The sequence below is a fragment of the Loxodonta africana genome, chromosome 6 (assembly GCF_030014295.1).
Source record: "Loxodonta africana isolate mLoxAfr1 chromosome 6, mLoxAfr1.hap2, whole genome shotgun sequence".
NCBI lineage: Eukaryota > Metazoa > Chordata > Mammalia > Proboscidea > Elephantidae > Loxodonta > Loxodonta africana.
This window is the reverse complement of record NC_087347.1, coordinates 27,739,176-27,755,689: the sequence shown is the minus strand read 5'-3', so window position 1 is coordinate 27,755,689 and position 16,514 is coordinate 27,739,176. Positions and strand designations below refer to the sequence as shown.

At 36.5% G+C, this 16,514-nt stretch overlaps 1 protein-coding gene across 4 annotated transcripts in view; it reads right to left on the bottom strand.

The window, feature by feature from the left end:
• Positions 1-16,514, bottom strand: part of USP37 (ubiquitin specific peptidase 37) — an 83,861-nt gene that overhangs the window by 32,926 nt on the left and 34,421 nt on the right. For all 4 annotated transcript variants that reach the window (XM_023541535.2, XM_003406061.4, XM_023541531.2 and 1 more), the window contains 7 exons: positions 14,494-14,625; positions 14,027-14,150; positions 13,363-13,553; positions 10,405-10,522; positions 6,661-6,740; positions 3,398-3,562; positions 1,884-1,949 (listed from right to left, as the gene is read on the bottom strand). In XM_023541535.2, coding sequence (XP_023397303.1) covers positions 1,884-1,949; positions 3,398-3,562; positions 6,661-6,740; positions 10,405-10,522; positions 13,363-13,553; positions 14,027-14,150; positions 14,494-14,625 — 876 coding nt within the window. The remainder of the gene's footprint in view (positions 1-1,883; positions 1,950-3,397; positions 3,563-6,660; positions 6,741-10,404; positions 10,523-13,362; positions 13,554-14,026; positions 14,151-14,493; positions 14,626-16,514) is intronic.

The following is a 16,514-nucleotide window of genomic DNA, read 5'->3' as shown; positions in this document are numbered from 1 at the left end:
AAAGTGGTTATAATTTTTTAAAGATGTAATCCTTAAAAGGCAAGCTTCAGTTTTATGAAAATCCATTTATGTGGAACACCAAATATCATTCTTCAATGATACCAGATAAGTAAGGTGTTACTGTGTTTTCTTGAAAGTGAGCTGAAAATAAACCAAAGGAAAAAGTGGTAAAGGTCAAAAAGAGCAAGAACTTTCTTTGATGAAGGGTAACATAAATTCATATGCTATACTAATTAAATCAATGTAAAACGGAAATTAGAAAAATGTAATTAATCTAAATGTGAAAACTGTAAATAAACATATAGAATGATGGCATCAAGAAATAAGAGGCTGCAATGGAAATCAGGAGGATTGCATAGCAATGTAGATCAAAGAAAAGAGGCAAGCAGTCAGCGATTAAGCCCAACCATAGTTTGCAGCTGAGAGCAGCCAGGATATCACTGCACTCCAGCCTGGACACTTGAAGAGCCTCCCATTATGTGTTCAAAAGGGTTTTTAGTATAACTTAGAAAAAGCCAATTAGCCATCTTAATTCCTTTTTTTTTTCTGATTTCATGCTCACCAAGCAAACCTTAACATATTAATTTGTTTACCCAGGTAAATATTTTGCTGAAGGAGGGTGACACCTGGCTACTATTGTACCAGGGTCAAATGTGACAAGGACAATGTAGAAGAACCAATGGTATTCTGGTTCGTAACTCAGCCTCTTTTAAGTTTGATCGGCATGACAGGTCTTCTAGGGCCTAATCATCCTTTATTGACCAACTCTCAAATTCTTACACCAGTAGACCCTGAGAACAGATGACCATGCCAAGGTACAATGATGCCCAATGAAACCATCTCTTTCTTGCAGCTATAGTGATTTGGTACATAAAGAGTGCATTCCATTAATAATTACTATATTCACAGAAGGCAGCTTGCCTGTAGCAATGAAAAATATTCATCCTGTAAATGCATCACTTGCTCACTCTCTAAGCAGCCAAGTGGTATTGCTCATTTGTATCTTGAGAACGGGCAAGAGTATTCATATCGGTACCATTTCAGATTTCTAGTCATGTTAGTCATCTGGTTTTAATTGCACTGAAAAATAATTAACAGGAGGAAAAGAAAATAGCAGTTCCCAAATGTCATTTTATGGTTATATAAATCCCCCCCAAAAGCCCTTAAACAACAAAAGTGTCTCTTCTCTAAAAGTACTTTGGGACATCGATATTTAGAAAAACTAATTTTAAAGACAAATGACAAATAAGTCATTTAGAGCTGTTTAATCAGGAACTGTGGTTCTAGTGAAATCTTAGAGGAGGTATATTTAAAAAAAGCATTTGTTTCCCTCCTTGAACAAACCTGGTCTTAAACAAGAAATATAAAACACTTACAGAATAGCTACATTCCAGTGTGTGTTTATTTTCCTGTCACCTTTCAGAATACCTCCAATTCAGAGTCTAAGTCAAGAAGCCTCAGACTGGCCAGCAACAGGTGAAAAGATGTTTTGGGATCTACGTGCCTATCTTTGAAGAAGGATGCTTAGTATCAGTTGGGGTTACTTTACCCCTTAATCTCTAAAATCTGTCATCAGTCAATTTTCAGAGTTCCAGGATGGAAATATTAGATATTAATGAATGATAAACTGTAAGAAGTTTTACAACAGAATTTTGAGAAGATCATTTGAACTTGTTTCACTGTTAAAAACTTGTCATAGCCTAGGCTATAGACTAAGCCAGATTCACGGAAATTCCAAAGTATGGGTAATACAGAGAAGTTATCATGCAAAAAAGAGAAAGGGAAAAGGAGGGGAAACAATCTTGGAGATTAAAAAAAAAGAGATTAGGATAAGCCAAATCCTTAAAAATACAGATTTTGGATACACAAGAAACATAACTCACTTTGAAGGTGTAGAAGGGCTGGTGATGCAGGAATTCACCATTTGAGAGGCTTTCAATGGTCTAGAACTATCAGAAAATTAAAAAATATATAAAGTATACAATTATTAAGAAAAATATATTTAACTTATAAACTGAATTACTTTATACTATAACCCCTAATATATCCTCTTAAAAAACAAGCCATTTTAATACTTTTTAAATTACTAGTAGTAGAGGCATAAAGAGAAAAGAAAATACCATTTCTAGGCTCTCCCGGATCCAATAAACTAATTAAAAAGCATTGGAAACAAAGTCAAATGTTATGCATATGAAAAGAATGATTTGGGAAAAATTACCTGGTCTCAGTTATTAACTTTTAAACAATATAATAGCTCTCATTTATTGAGGACTTCCTGGGTATCAGGTACTTTTCTAAGAACTCTACATGTATTACCTCATTTAATGCTCACAGTCATCCTATTATTTTCCCCACATACAGGTCAAAGAATTTGTCCAAGGTCTTGTAGCTATTAACTGGTAGAGTCAGGATTTAAATCCAGATAGACTTAACACTGATGGCTTCGTATAGTACTAATGCCAGAAAAAGTAATAATATCTCTACCAGCAGAGGGCAGTTTACATCGAGTGAAAATATCCATTCCAAAGAAAGGCCGTAAGAGAAAAACCAGAAATACTTGGACTCACTTGACACATGCCTTTATCCGTAGACCCTGAAGCCTTTAGTGCAACTTACATGATGGAGTCTATATTTCAATCATAAATCCCAGGGGCAGTACATTTTACAAAATTGTATCAATTCATTTTGGCAAAATGTTCATTCACTTTCTGAAATGTCTATTATTCCACTTTAGCCACAAGACCTGGCTCTGCCAGTTACTAGCCATATGACCATAGGAAGATCACTTAACCTCAGTAAAACTAGGTATTTGGACAAAATCTCTTTCACTTCTTAACTTCTTCTCTTCTGGAAAATCTTCTAGGAGCCGCTGAAATTCTTCACATTGGTGATAATACACTTATGAAGGTAAAATCTATTCTGGAGGCCCCAGCATTTAATACATATTTAGTACAGTGTTTCTTAAAATTGCATGTCCTTAAGTCAGCAGAGCCATTTGTTAAAAATAACTATTCCTAAACTCTACCTCAAATCTACTGAAATAGACTGCCAGGGAAAGAACACAAGAATCAGTATTTATAGCATCCAGGTGAGTCTTACAATCATGCGTGTTTTATACTCCCATGGTGTGTCAAATCGTCTTCTAAAAGAGAGGAGCACTCCCTAAAGTACCTCATTATAAAAGGCAACCACCATACTGAGAACAACTTGGTTTAGGCCTTTTTTTTCAATTAATGCATAGTAAAGTAATTTAACACTGAAATCCCAAATAAAGCAAAATTGAAATCTCCTTCCTGGCCTGATTTTACCTGGGAGTCGTATTATCTGGTTCATTATTGGATTGGATACTAAAGCCTTTCTACCTCAAAAGGGAAGGTAATTATCTCAAAGGACTTACACTGTCATATGTGCACTCCAACCAAGGTTAAGGGGTGGTTTTGTAGTTTCAGTGCAGTGAGATGACAGGGTCAGGTATCTTGGAATGATGACTTGCTGTCCAATCTTGTTGTTAAGTGAGAGAGCCACATTAAAGCTATATCGTTTCAAATGAAGAATGAGGACCCTGAAAAACACGAGAAGATGATGTAACTAATTCAACAGCGGTCAGCTCTCATATAGGACAAGAGAGATCACTCTAACCATATTAGACAACTTTTGATTTAAAAACTATATTTGGCCAAATTAAGAGATCTTCAAACAACGTTTACTGAACACCTACCAGGTGTCAGGCATCGTGTGATGTACTAGGCATGTAAATACAAATACGCCCTCTCCTCGTTTACCGACACGGTTAAGTTCCAAACACCAGGTTGTTATGCAAAACTGGTGTTATATGAAAATGGTGGAGGACTGCATCAGATCACAAAATGGAGGAAGACTACATCAGTACATAACCGCCAAATTACATTATTACATAACTGCCAAACCAATGAAAATCGTGCCCAGCCAAGTTGACACATAACATTAACCATCCCAGCCAGCATCATTCTCCCCTCACACCTACCTCAGCATTCGTTACTACCAGACATATGTCCTTACTGTGCAAAATAGTCGGATAGTAGATTTTTTACTATTGTTATAAATGTCAGATAACGAGAGAGTAGATAAGTGAGGAGAAGGTGTAAACAACAGGTATTGGGTTTGGGTAAAATACTTCTAAAGTTACTTGGGGAAAAAAAACATGTCAGACAAGAATGCTAAAAATTTTCAAAAATGTTGATTTTGATATTGGGCTAAATCCTCGAAATATTCACTTCAGTTTTATACAGATTTTTAAAAAAACTAATAGTAAAATAATATATATTAAGTCAAAATGTTATATAACCCTTATATTTGGTGGTAAACATTAATTGTTTCAGTATGATTTTTGACAAGAACTCTTCTCATTTCAGTAGCACTTTCTCTGGAGAAGGCTATGAGAGAAATAGAAAAACTTTCCCCACCTAGAAAAATACTGTATAAAAAGTTGCATGCCAAACCTGAAAAAGCTATTAGCACTTTAGAAACACCTAATTTTCTTTGATTCCTATTACAGTAGGTAACCTTCTCATAATCTCTGCCTGATGGGCCAAGTATATTTCACAACCCACAGGAACACTTAAAAGAAAAAAAAAATTTTTAATTATTATGGAAATAAGCCTCAGTTCTAGGCAAAAAAAAAAAAATCTTATTTATGGAAAGCTATTTCCTTTCTTACCATGAATACCTTCACAGAAGCCACAAACTCAAAAATTTGCAGGTTGCAGTTATTAATTATACTTCTCTTTAAAACGTATGCTAGAATTCATAGCCTTCAAATTCACAGCAACTCAAGAGAACACATGGATCCAAATGATGTGAAGTGACAAAAACAAATGTCTAATATTTTGACTAAATTTCAAATAATTCTAACTGAAATAAAATGATAGTCAAAATCGCTGATCTGCAAAGATGAAGAAACTAAAAGTGAACACACTTGATAAAGATACCAGGCCCTTCAAGAATAAAAGTAGACTGGCTTTAGGTATTAAAATAAATAAAAATAAAGCAAGTCCAATCATTAGGATTTAAGATACAGAGGCTTCCATTTAAGTTTGAAATAAATTAACTTTTGACACAAGCAACCTACCATAAAAAAAAAAAGAAAAGCAAATGGAAAAACTTCCCTCAGCAAAAACTTTTTTTTTTTTTTTTCACTTTAAAGTCCAGATAGCTAGGAAAATGGGAAAGGGAAGGGACATCCATCTTGCCAGGTCAAACAAGTCTTTTTAATTGCACCCTGGTTTCCCTAGTCAAAGAAACTGGTAACAACCAATCCTTTGCCATCTTCTCCCCACCCTCCTGCCCCAAAACACTCCCATCACACTCACAAGTACAAAAGCACAAAGTACCAGAAGTCAAAGACATAGATATGTTCAACACAGCAATACTGCTAAGACTTAGAAAAGCTGTTCCTTTAATACAACTCATTTTCTAGAACTAGGAGTAGATTACGGGATGTAAAATAACTAGTCTCTACGGGCTAGGTTCCAGAAACGCCACACTTCTCATAGAAAACTGAAGCTAATAAAAGAAAGTAAAGCACTCTGCAGGCAAAGTGCCATATAAATACTTAATGTTAATAACCTTGTTTGTGGTTGAGACCTATTCTTGGAGAGAACTAAAAGCTGTCCTATAAGCACATCATACATAATTTTTCATAGTTTGGTTTTACTTTTGTTTATACAGATCTAAAACAATGTAAGTTAACAATTTCATTCTTAATTCAGAAAAACATCTTATCTTTACAGGAAACTTACTAACAAACTCTAAGATGCTAAAAAAAGGAATGCACGAGTTGCAAAAAAATTCTTCCTATCTTATTTTCTGTTACACGTTTGCATCTACCGCAGATTTTTACTGAAGGTTTGGGATAAAAGAGGAAGTTACAGCCCCAACATACGACAATAAATTATAACTGAATATTACACATTACTGAATTAAAAGTCCAGCAGATGCTATTCTAAAGTCTCACCAGCCCCATCCTCTTTTAGGAGTAGGCTTGTTGCCTTCTTCTTGGGACTCCCAAGATCCTTCTCCTCTCCCTGACTTTTGCATCTGTGATGGCTAAATAGCCTTTGGTTCCCAGCTGTTTGGTCAAATACTAGTCTAGCTGCTGTCATGAAGTACTTACATGTGATTAGATCAGTTGGCCGTAGGTAGAGCAGATTACCTTCTGTAACGTAACGTAATGCAGTCAGCCAGCTGAGGTCATACTAAATGAGGGTGGACCCTAAACCCAATCACTTCTCAATTATAAAAACACCAGAATAGACACAAGGACACAAACATGTGAGAAAACAGAAGACATGGAAGGATCATCTAAAATCCAAGGAATGTCCACGGCTATCCACAAGGAAAGCGATCTCAGCTTGGACTTTTAGCTTCCACGACTATGAAAATATAAATTTCTGTGCTCTAAAGCCATCCACTTGTGGTATTTGTTACAGCAGTACATACTTAACTCAAAGACAGCACCTCAAAGCCTCTTCCCTTCATATGAAAAAGCATTTTAGCCTTCTCATCCTCTACTTTCTTCAAATCTCAGTTTTGCTGACCTTCTTTACCAATCCTTTCTGGTAAATATGCAGTAATGTTTTTATGAGTTTTAAGGAAGAAAAGTTGAAGAGACATTACATTTACCTGGGCAGCCTGTTAAATTTGTGCCTGACAAGAGCACACTTTCCCCCACACTTTTCACAGGAATACTCAAGTTCTTCTGCCTATAAAAAAAGAGGGAAAAATAAGAAGTGTGAAATTGAGCCAGCGTTCCCCCATTACATGCTAATAATTTTTTCTAGTCTTACTAGTTTGGTTGAATGACAGTCTGAACCAGTTTAAATTCTGAAGAACCACGAGCCTTACTAAATTAAGACCTAATTCTTAAAATATATATATAGTTGTCATAAATTTATGCCCAATTTGAGAATTCCTAATTCCCTTTTGTACCAAAACAGCATCTCAATTTATGATAGTAACCAGACTCTAAAGTAGCAGATTCTCAACCTTTTCCCCATAGACACACATGAAGCACTGCCAAGACTATACCCTGATTTTAACATGTGGCCATAGCAGAGATAAGATCATCTTAAGGTTAGGTGCAGTTCCTGGTCTGTTAGGTGTAACTCTACCCTTTTCTTATAATGGAACTCAATCTTCTGGTGACAGCTCACTAAGAACAAGTGCTCTAAAAAGACCAAAGTTTGGGGTAGATATCATTACCTAGAGAAAACTGAAACAAGAAATCCTTAAAAAAAAAAATGGGGGTAAAGACACACAGGAAAGCTTCAAATTCTATAGTAACAGGAATACTACAGAATAAGTAAAACACAAAGACAGCAAAATACTTATCTTTGGAGCTAAATGTTTGTAACAGAGAACAGAATTTTTTAGCCTTAGGAAGACAATATGCCAACCAAACCGCTACAACAAAATGATAACCACTATTATACAAAAGAGGGGATCCTGGCAAATCACCATGAGTTAAAAGGATTGCCACAGAACAGGTCCAATTAAGCCCCCAAAACATTCTATATTATCACAGACACAAATATTTACTATCACTTTGAATAATCATGAATCTTCCTTCCTCCTTGAAACAGGGTAAATACAACCTAAGGAAAAGCGAAGAGCATTTTTTCATTCCTCTGATCTTAGTATACCAACTTATATAAGGTACAATTTTAATTCGCATTACCAGATTTTAGGATATGTCATTTGATATGCTTCAAATTAACATTTGTTTACAAATAACCAGCTTCTAAGGCTGTCTAAAACACTTGCTATTCAGTTAAATGTCCAATCTATTTAAGCTATTAATTTTCTTCTTAAATGAGGTAACAATTGTTGTTAGGTGCTATCAAGTCACTTCCATCTCATAGCGACCCTACGGACAACAGAATGAAACACTGCCCAGTCCTGCACTGTTCTCAGAGTGGTTATGTTTGATCTCATTGTTGTAGCAACTGTGTAAATCCATCTCTTTGAAGGTCTTCTTCTTTTTCGGTGATCCTCTACTTTACCAAGGATGATGTCTTTCTCCAGAGACTGGCTCCTCCTGGTAACAGGTCCCAACTACGCGAGACAAAGTCTCACCATCCTCGCTTCTAAGGAGCATGCTGGCTGTACTTCTTCTAAGGCAGATTGGTTCATTCTTCTGGCAGTCCATGGTATATTAAAAATTCTTCGCCAAACACCATAATTTATAGGTGTCAATTCTTCTTTGGTCTTCCTTATTCACTGTCCAGTTTTCGCACGTATATGAGGCAACTGAAAATGCTATGGTTTCGGTCAGGTGCACCTCAGTCTTCAACACGACATCTTTGCTTTTTAACACTTTAAAGAGGTCTTTTGCAGCGGATCTGCCCAATGCAAACACTGTTTGATTTCTTTACTGCTGCTTTGATGGGTGTTGATTGTGGATGTGAGTAAAATGAAATCCTTGACAACTTCAATATTTTCTCCATTTATCATGATGTGGCTTACTGGTCCAGTTGTGAGGATTTCTGTTCTTTTTATGTTGAGGTGCAATCCACACTGAAGGCTGTAGTCTTTGATCTTCAGCAGTAAGTGCTTCAAGTTCTCTTCACGTTCAACAAGGTTGTGTCATCTGCATACTACAGGTTGTTAATGAGTCTTCCTCCAATCCTGATAATGCTTTCTTCTTCATACAGTCCAGCTTCTTGGATTATTTGCTCAGCATACAGACTGAAGAGGTATGGTGATACAACCCTGATGTACACCTTTCCTGACTTTAAATCACACAGTATCCCCTTGTTTTCTGTTCAATGACTGTCTCTTGGTCTATGTACAGGTTCCTCATAAGCACAATTAAGTGTTCTGGAATTCCCATTCTTCACAATCTTATCCAAAATTTGTTATGATCCACACAGTCAAATGCCTATGCATAGTCAATAAAACACAGGTAAACATCTTTCTGGTATTCTCTGCCTTCAGCCAAGATCCACCTGACATCAGCAAGGATATCCCTTGTTCCATGTCCTCTTCTTAATCTGGCTTGAATTACTGGCAGCTCCTTGTCGATGTACTGCTGCAATTGCTTTTGAATGCTCTTCAGCAAAACTTTACTCGTGTGTGGTATTAATGACACTGTTTGATAATTTCTGCATTCTGTTGGATCATCTTTCTCTGAAATGGGCACAAATATGGCTGTCTTTCAGTCAGCTAGCCAGAAGGCTGTTTTCCAAATTTCTTGTCATAGACGGGTGAGCATCTCCAGCGTAACATCTGTTTGCTGAAACATCTCAATTGGTATCCTGTCAATTCCTACAGCCTTGTTTTTTGCCAATGCCTTCAGTGCAGCTTGGACTTCTTCCTTATCATCGGGTCCTGCTCATGTGCCACCTCCTGAAACGGGCTGAACGTCAACCAATTCTTTTTGGTACAGTGACTCTGTGTATTCCTTCCATCTTCTTTTGATGCTTCTTGTGTCATTTTGTATTTTCCCCATAGAATCCTTCAATATTGCAACTTGAAGTTTGAATTTTTTCTTCAGTTCTTTCAGTGAGGAATGCCGAGTGTGTTCTTCCCTTTTGGTTTTCTAACTCCAGGTCCTTGCACGTTTCATTATAATACTTGGTCTTCTAGAGCCGCCCTTTGCAATCTGTTCAGCTCTTTTACTTCATCACGTCTTCCTTTCGCTTTAGCCACCTGATGTTCAAGAGCAAGTTTCAGAGTCTCTTCTGACATCTTTTTTTTCTTTCTTGTCTTTTTAATCACCTCTTGCTTTCTTCATGTACCATGTCCTTGATGTCATTTACAATTCGTCTGGTCTTTGGTTATTAGTGTTCAACGCACCAAATCTATTCCTGAGATGATCTCTAAATTTAGGTGGGATATACTCGAGGTAGTATTTCAGGTCTTGTGGACTTCCTCTAACTTCCTTCAGCTTCAACTTGAACTTGCATGTGAGCAACTGATAGTCTGTTCTGCACTGGACCCCTGGCCTTGTTCTGACTGATGATATTGAGATTCTCCATCACCTTTTTTCACAGATGTAGTCAATTTGATTTCTGTGTTTTCCACCCAGTGAGGTCCACGTCTATAGTCCTTACGTTGTTGAAAAAAAGTATGTGCAATGAAGAAGTCGTTGGTCTTCTTAAAACCAAACAATAGTTTAGCTTAACTAGTCAAAAAGGTCTGCCTTGAGCATTATGTTCTTTTAAGAACTACCTATGTGGTATCGAACCGACAAGAGCAACTCGAACAGTTCAGACAGGAACCCTAGGGGGCAATGAGTTTATGTTAACGAAGGAGGAAAAACTCAGAATAGGAGGGTGAGAATAGGCGCAAAACTTGAAGAATATAATCCTTAAATTGTACATGTAGAAACCATTGGGGAAAAAAAATACCAAAGATATTATTTACCCTAAAGAAAAGATCAAGAGAATCTTGAATTGACCGAGGAGGAAGTGGCTTTTTCCTTCGAGGAAGGTCAATGGAGAGGTCGTTAAACTGTTCTCTTTTGGGAATAATCTCTCCACATCTGGAATAATAAAGAAAACAAATGTCTAAATGTGAAAAGCAAAAAATAAATAAATAAATAAAAATACAAATACATGTGAGAAACATTGTTCCCCTCAGAATTTATCATGTATTGACAGATTATACAGCATAAAAAATAGATAAGACTTTTCGCATGCTTACTTCAATCCTTATTGAATTAATATAGGTAAAAACTTCAACTGCAAGTATTGATGTGCCTTCTAAAAATGCTAAATTTTTTAATTGTGTATTTCAAAAAACAAAACCCCATACTTTTTAAAACTTAAGCGTAACAAACATAAAAGAACCAGTCACAAGTGTACAGCTTGATGACTCGTCAATGTTACAGAACGCTATGAACTCCCTAGAAGCCCCTTCACATGCCTCTTTCCAATCACTATTTCCTTCCTTCTCCCCAAAGACAATCATTATCCTGACTTCCAACAGTATAGTTTTGCCTGTTTCTGGGCCTTATGTAAATAGAATCATATGGTATATTTTCTTTTAACTAGTCTCTTTTGTTCAACATGATTGTGAGATTTCAAACACACGGCTCTAGAACATTCATTTTCATTGTTGTCATTTATAATCTGCATGAACATGCACAATTTATGATATTACTACTAACGGGCATTTGGATTGTTTCCAGTTTTTAGCTGTATGAACAATGCTGCTATGAAAATTCTGTAAGTTTTTTGGTGCACATGTGTAGGCATTTCTATTAGGTACTATAATTGCTTGGTCATTGGATATATTTTTATAGAATTTTAAAAACAGGCTCAGAAATCAAAATACCATATTCCTGGAAGTGATTGTACTTTTCTAAATTAGTTTTAGTTAACTGGTTTTCATTTTGTCTTCATATCAGCATTTTTTAGCAATATTCAATTTTCTGCCCCAGTTCCCTACTGCCACATTTGAAAACTAGGGACCGTAATAATAATATAGTCATTCTTCATTCAACAAATAATGAGTACCTCTCTGACAGGCAGAATTCTAAGATGACCCCCAATGAACCTCGCCTTTACATTATCTCTGCCCCTTTGAGTGTAGGTAGAACCTGGGAATATTATGAGTTATCCTCATGATGATATGTCACACGGCAAAAAGGATTTTGCAGATATAATTAAAAGGTTACTAATTAGTTGATGGAAACCCTGATGGCATAGTGATTAAGTGCTGTAGCTGCTAACCAAAAGGTTAGCAGTTTGAATCTACCAGGCAGTCCTTGGAACTCTACAAGGCAGTTCCGCTCTGGCCTATAGGGTCGCTATGAGTCTGAATCAACTCGACAGCAATGGGTTTAGTTTTGGTTTGAATCAGTTGACTCTGAGTTAATAAAAAAGGAGATTATCTGGGTGGGTCTGACTTAATCATATGAGCCCCTAAAATTGGAGTCTAGAGATCAGAGAAGATAAAGTCAGAGAGATGTGTTCCTGGTGGCCCAGAAGAAAGCAAACAGCCTTGTTATGAACTGCCTGTGGGGGAGCCACGTGGCAAGGAATTAAAGGCAGCCTTTAGCAAACAGGGTTTCTGCCAATGGTTAGCGAGAAAACAGGAACCTCAGTCCTACAACTGCAAGGATCTAAATTCTTCCAACAACCTTCATGAGCTTAGAAGAGAATCCAGGGCTCTAGATGAGAATGCAGCCAAATGCAGGCTGATTTAAGCCCTGTGATAACCTGAGCGGGGAATTCAGCCACACCGTACCCAGACTTCTATAGTACTATCATTACTGAGATAGGCAAAATGGCAAGAGGAGGTTTTAGGGAAATGTCAAGGGTTTAGTTTTGGGTATTTTCTTTGAATGGAGAATTTATAAAGAGTTTTCATAGTCAAGAATATATTATTACTAACATATTGAACTGCCTTATAGTAAGTGAGAACTAGTCAAGTTAAACCATAACAGTAAAAAAAAAAAAGCCTCTGGCAAACTGGCTAAACTAACCTACAGCCAAATGGAATAAAGCCTAACCATGCAGAATTATAACTGAAAGGATGAAGTGTATGGAATATTCTTTCAGTCAGAAACAATTTCACATTTAGAGACAGACAGAAAGCCAGTCAGCCAGCCAGTCACAGATTGTTAGGAAAAAAAGATTACCCTCAAAATTAAGTTTCTCCCAAGTATCACGGAGTAACAGGATACAACTGGGCAGCTTATTTAATATGTTGAAGGAAAAATGCTGTGTGTGACTCGTAATTTTGTATCAAGTCATATAAGAAAGCTACAGAAATCATTCACATTTATACAGGGGCTCTGAAAAACTCCATTCTCTCTGCAAAAATTTATTCGGCGATGCACTATAGATGACTAGAAGATTAATCAAAATAAGAAGTGCCTGGTACAGAAATCCTGATGGCGACCATGGAAATTAATTAAATATAGAAAGTAAGTCTGAATAATTATTGTTAACGTAGTTCAAGATGCTGGAAATGTAAAAATAATTCAAATTTTGATCTATTGTTCAAAAAAAACCTTCAATGAAAATAATTTGGTTCAACAAAATAAACTAGTATGGGGAGGTCTTTTTCAGGGAAAATATAAGATAAAAATCTGTATTTCCAAACAACCTGAATTTCATACAGTGATTTAAAAAAAAAAATTGTAGATTAACATTAACTGTTTAGTCAGCACTAAAACATATGACAAAGTATTTAAATTCTTCTTACTTTCACCTCACCAAGCATTTTTATACAAAGAGAGACACTGGAAAAAGATATTTTCTCCATGATGTAGAAAAGAAGAAGCATTCATACCATTTGGTATTTCTCAGAAGAGTCTTAATCACTGGTCATAAAGTATTAAAAGGGAAAAAAAACTTTTCAGAGACTACTTACGCTTTACAAATGATGGAGTGTTGAACCTCAAATTCCAAGTTAGTAATAACAGGACAAGTATATACTCTGGTGGCTGAAATATCTGGTGAATTTTCTTCTCCAGGAACAGGTTCAGTCTTCCAAGTTTTATTTAATTTTTCCATATCCTCTTTCAGCTGGTCTAAGCACTGACTTAAAAATTCATGGGCATCCTAGGAAGGCCAACGACATTCTCAATCAGATCAAAACGTTTCTTGTCATAATAACAGCTTATTAACATTGTGATTTAGATGACTAAAGCACTTGAAATTCAATGGTACACACGAACAAGGTCAGATTTATTCTAAATAAAATTGGACAATGGATTTTATATCCTTAACCATCATCTGGACTAGTATGAATGAATGAATTACTCTTTACTTTGCTAAAAAACTTTTATTTTTCTAAAATAGCCTTTAAGGCTAAAATACCCCAAGTTCCTGCACTGGCAAACCACATCTACATTATTAATATATGATAAAATACACAGACGGGTCTTATTCAATCTTAGTGTAACTCCTTGGGTTTACCAATTCGTGATGAACACACATATAGAAACCCTCATTTAATAACAAAAATAAGGTGGCACATTAAATCATTTCAATTTCCCTTATCTCCAAAGTGTCTGAAAATAATTAGTACTCACATTTTGCATATAACCAGAGAATCTCTCTGCTGTAGCTGAAATGGCATTTTTGACCTTCTTGAGTAAATCTTTTTTGGTCTCTGAATTACAGATATCTTTCTTAACAAGCAAGTGTGCAAAGCGTCTGGTAATATGAAAGAGACAAATAGCACATGTTTTACAAAACATCTGAGATTACATAATATTCTAAAGATTAATTATTAACAATGGGACATCAAATTTTAAATGTCTAACCCACGGCCATCAAGTTGATTCTGATTCACAGTGACCCTCTAGGACAGAGTAGAACTGCCCCATAAGGTTTCCACAGCTATAATATTTACAGAAGCAGACAGCCACGTCTTTCTCCCACGGAGTGGCTGGTCAGTATAACCACTGCACCACCAGGGCTCCTTTTTAAATGTCTAGAACCCATTATTCTAGAAGCAGTGAGGTAAAACGTTACTCACTAAGTACCTAACAATTACCTGAGAAGCGCATTGAGTGGAATTTTCTTCCATGGGATACCTTGCTTAAGCAAATCATTTGCAAATGATTGAAGTGAAAACAGAGATTGTAAAATAGCATTCATATAGCATGTATTTCCCAAATTGGAGAAGCTGAAAATGAAAGAAATAGTGCTTTAGAAGATAACGGCATTTCCTGAAGTATGTTCAGTACAGTAGGGGTTCTCACACCTCAGTAAGCATCATCAGAATCATACAATGGGTTTCTTAAAATACACATTGCTGGGCTCTACCTCCAGAGTTTCTGATTTAGTAGGTCCAGACAGAGGGGGCACAAAAATGTGCATTTCTAACAAGTTCCCAGGTGATGCTGATGCCACTGGTCTGAGGACCACACTTTAAGAACCACTGCACTATAGCTTTATAATAATAGCGTACTTTAATCTAACAGTAAATAATAATTTTTCAAATAAACGCAAAACACGACGATGGGCTCACCCAAAGAGCTGCTCATTCTTTTTATAATTTTAAATTTTTCATTGAGATAAAACTTTCAACTTAATAAATTTTTATATACGTATTTGCTACAGGCATGGGTCATTTTATGGCACTTGCTTTACTGTGCTGCACAGATACAACATTTTTGACAAATTGAAGGTCTGCGGCAAACCTGCATGGAGCAAGTCTACCAGCACCATTCTTCCAACAGTATGTACTCACTTTGTGTCTCTGTGTTACATCTTGGTAATTCTCGCAATATTTCACACTTTTTCATTATTATTATACCTATTATGGTGATCTGTAATCAGTGATCTTTGATGTTACTACTGTAATTGTTCTGGGGCGCCAGGAACCACGTCCATATAAGACTGCAAACTTAATTGATAAATGTGTGGTCTGACTGCTCTAACGACCAGCCGTTTCCCATCTCTGTCCCTCTCCTTGGGCCTATTCTGAGACATGACAATATTGAAATTAGGCTAATTATAACACTACAATGGCCTCTAAGTGTTCAAGTGTAAAGAAGCGTCACATATCTCTTACTTTAAATCAAAAGCTAGAAATGATTAAGCTTTGGGAGAAACGCACGTTGAAAGCTGAGATAAACCCAAAAGCTTGGCCTCTTGTACCAAACAGCCAAGCTGTGACAGCAAAGGAAAAGTTTTTGAAGGAAATTAAAAATGCTGCTCCAGTGAACTCACAAATGATAAGAAAAGCGAAACGGCCTGATTGCTGATATGCAGAAAGTTTTAGTTGTCTGGATAAAAGAGTAAACCAATCACAACACTCCTTTAAGTCAAAGCCTGATCCAGACCAATATCCTATCTTCAATTCCATGAAGGCTGAGGGAGGTGAGGAAACTGCAGAAGAAAAGCTTGAAGCTAGCTGAGGTTGGTTCATGAGGTTTAAGGAAAGAGGCCGTCTCTGTAACATAAAAGGGCAAGAGAGCAAGTGCTGATGTAGAAGCTGCAGCAAGTTATCCAGAAGATCTAAGATAATTGATGCAGGTGGCTACACTAAATAACAGATTTTCAATGTAGATGAAACAGCCTTATATTGGAAGACAACGCCATCTAGGATTTTCATAGCTAGAGAGAAGAAGTCAACACTGGCTTTAAAGCTTCAAAGGACAGGCTGACATTCTTGTTAGGCGCTATGCAGCAGGTGACCTTAAGTCACAGCTAGTGTTCACCTACCACTCCAAAAATTGTAGGGCTAAATCTACTCTGCCTGTGCTCCATGAATGAAACAACAAAGCCTGGATGACAGCACATCTGTTTACAACATAATTTACTGAATATTTTAAGCCCACTGTTGAGATGTATTGCCAGAAAAAAAGATTCCTTTCAAAATATTACTGTTCATTGACAGTGTTACCTGGTCACCCAAGAGCTCTGATGGAGATGTACAAGGAGATTAGATTAATGTTTTCATGCTTGCTAACACAACATGCATCCTGCAGCCCATGGATCGAGTAACTTTGACTTTCAAGTGTTATTAAATACATTTTGTAAGCCTATAGCCACCATAGATAATGATTC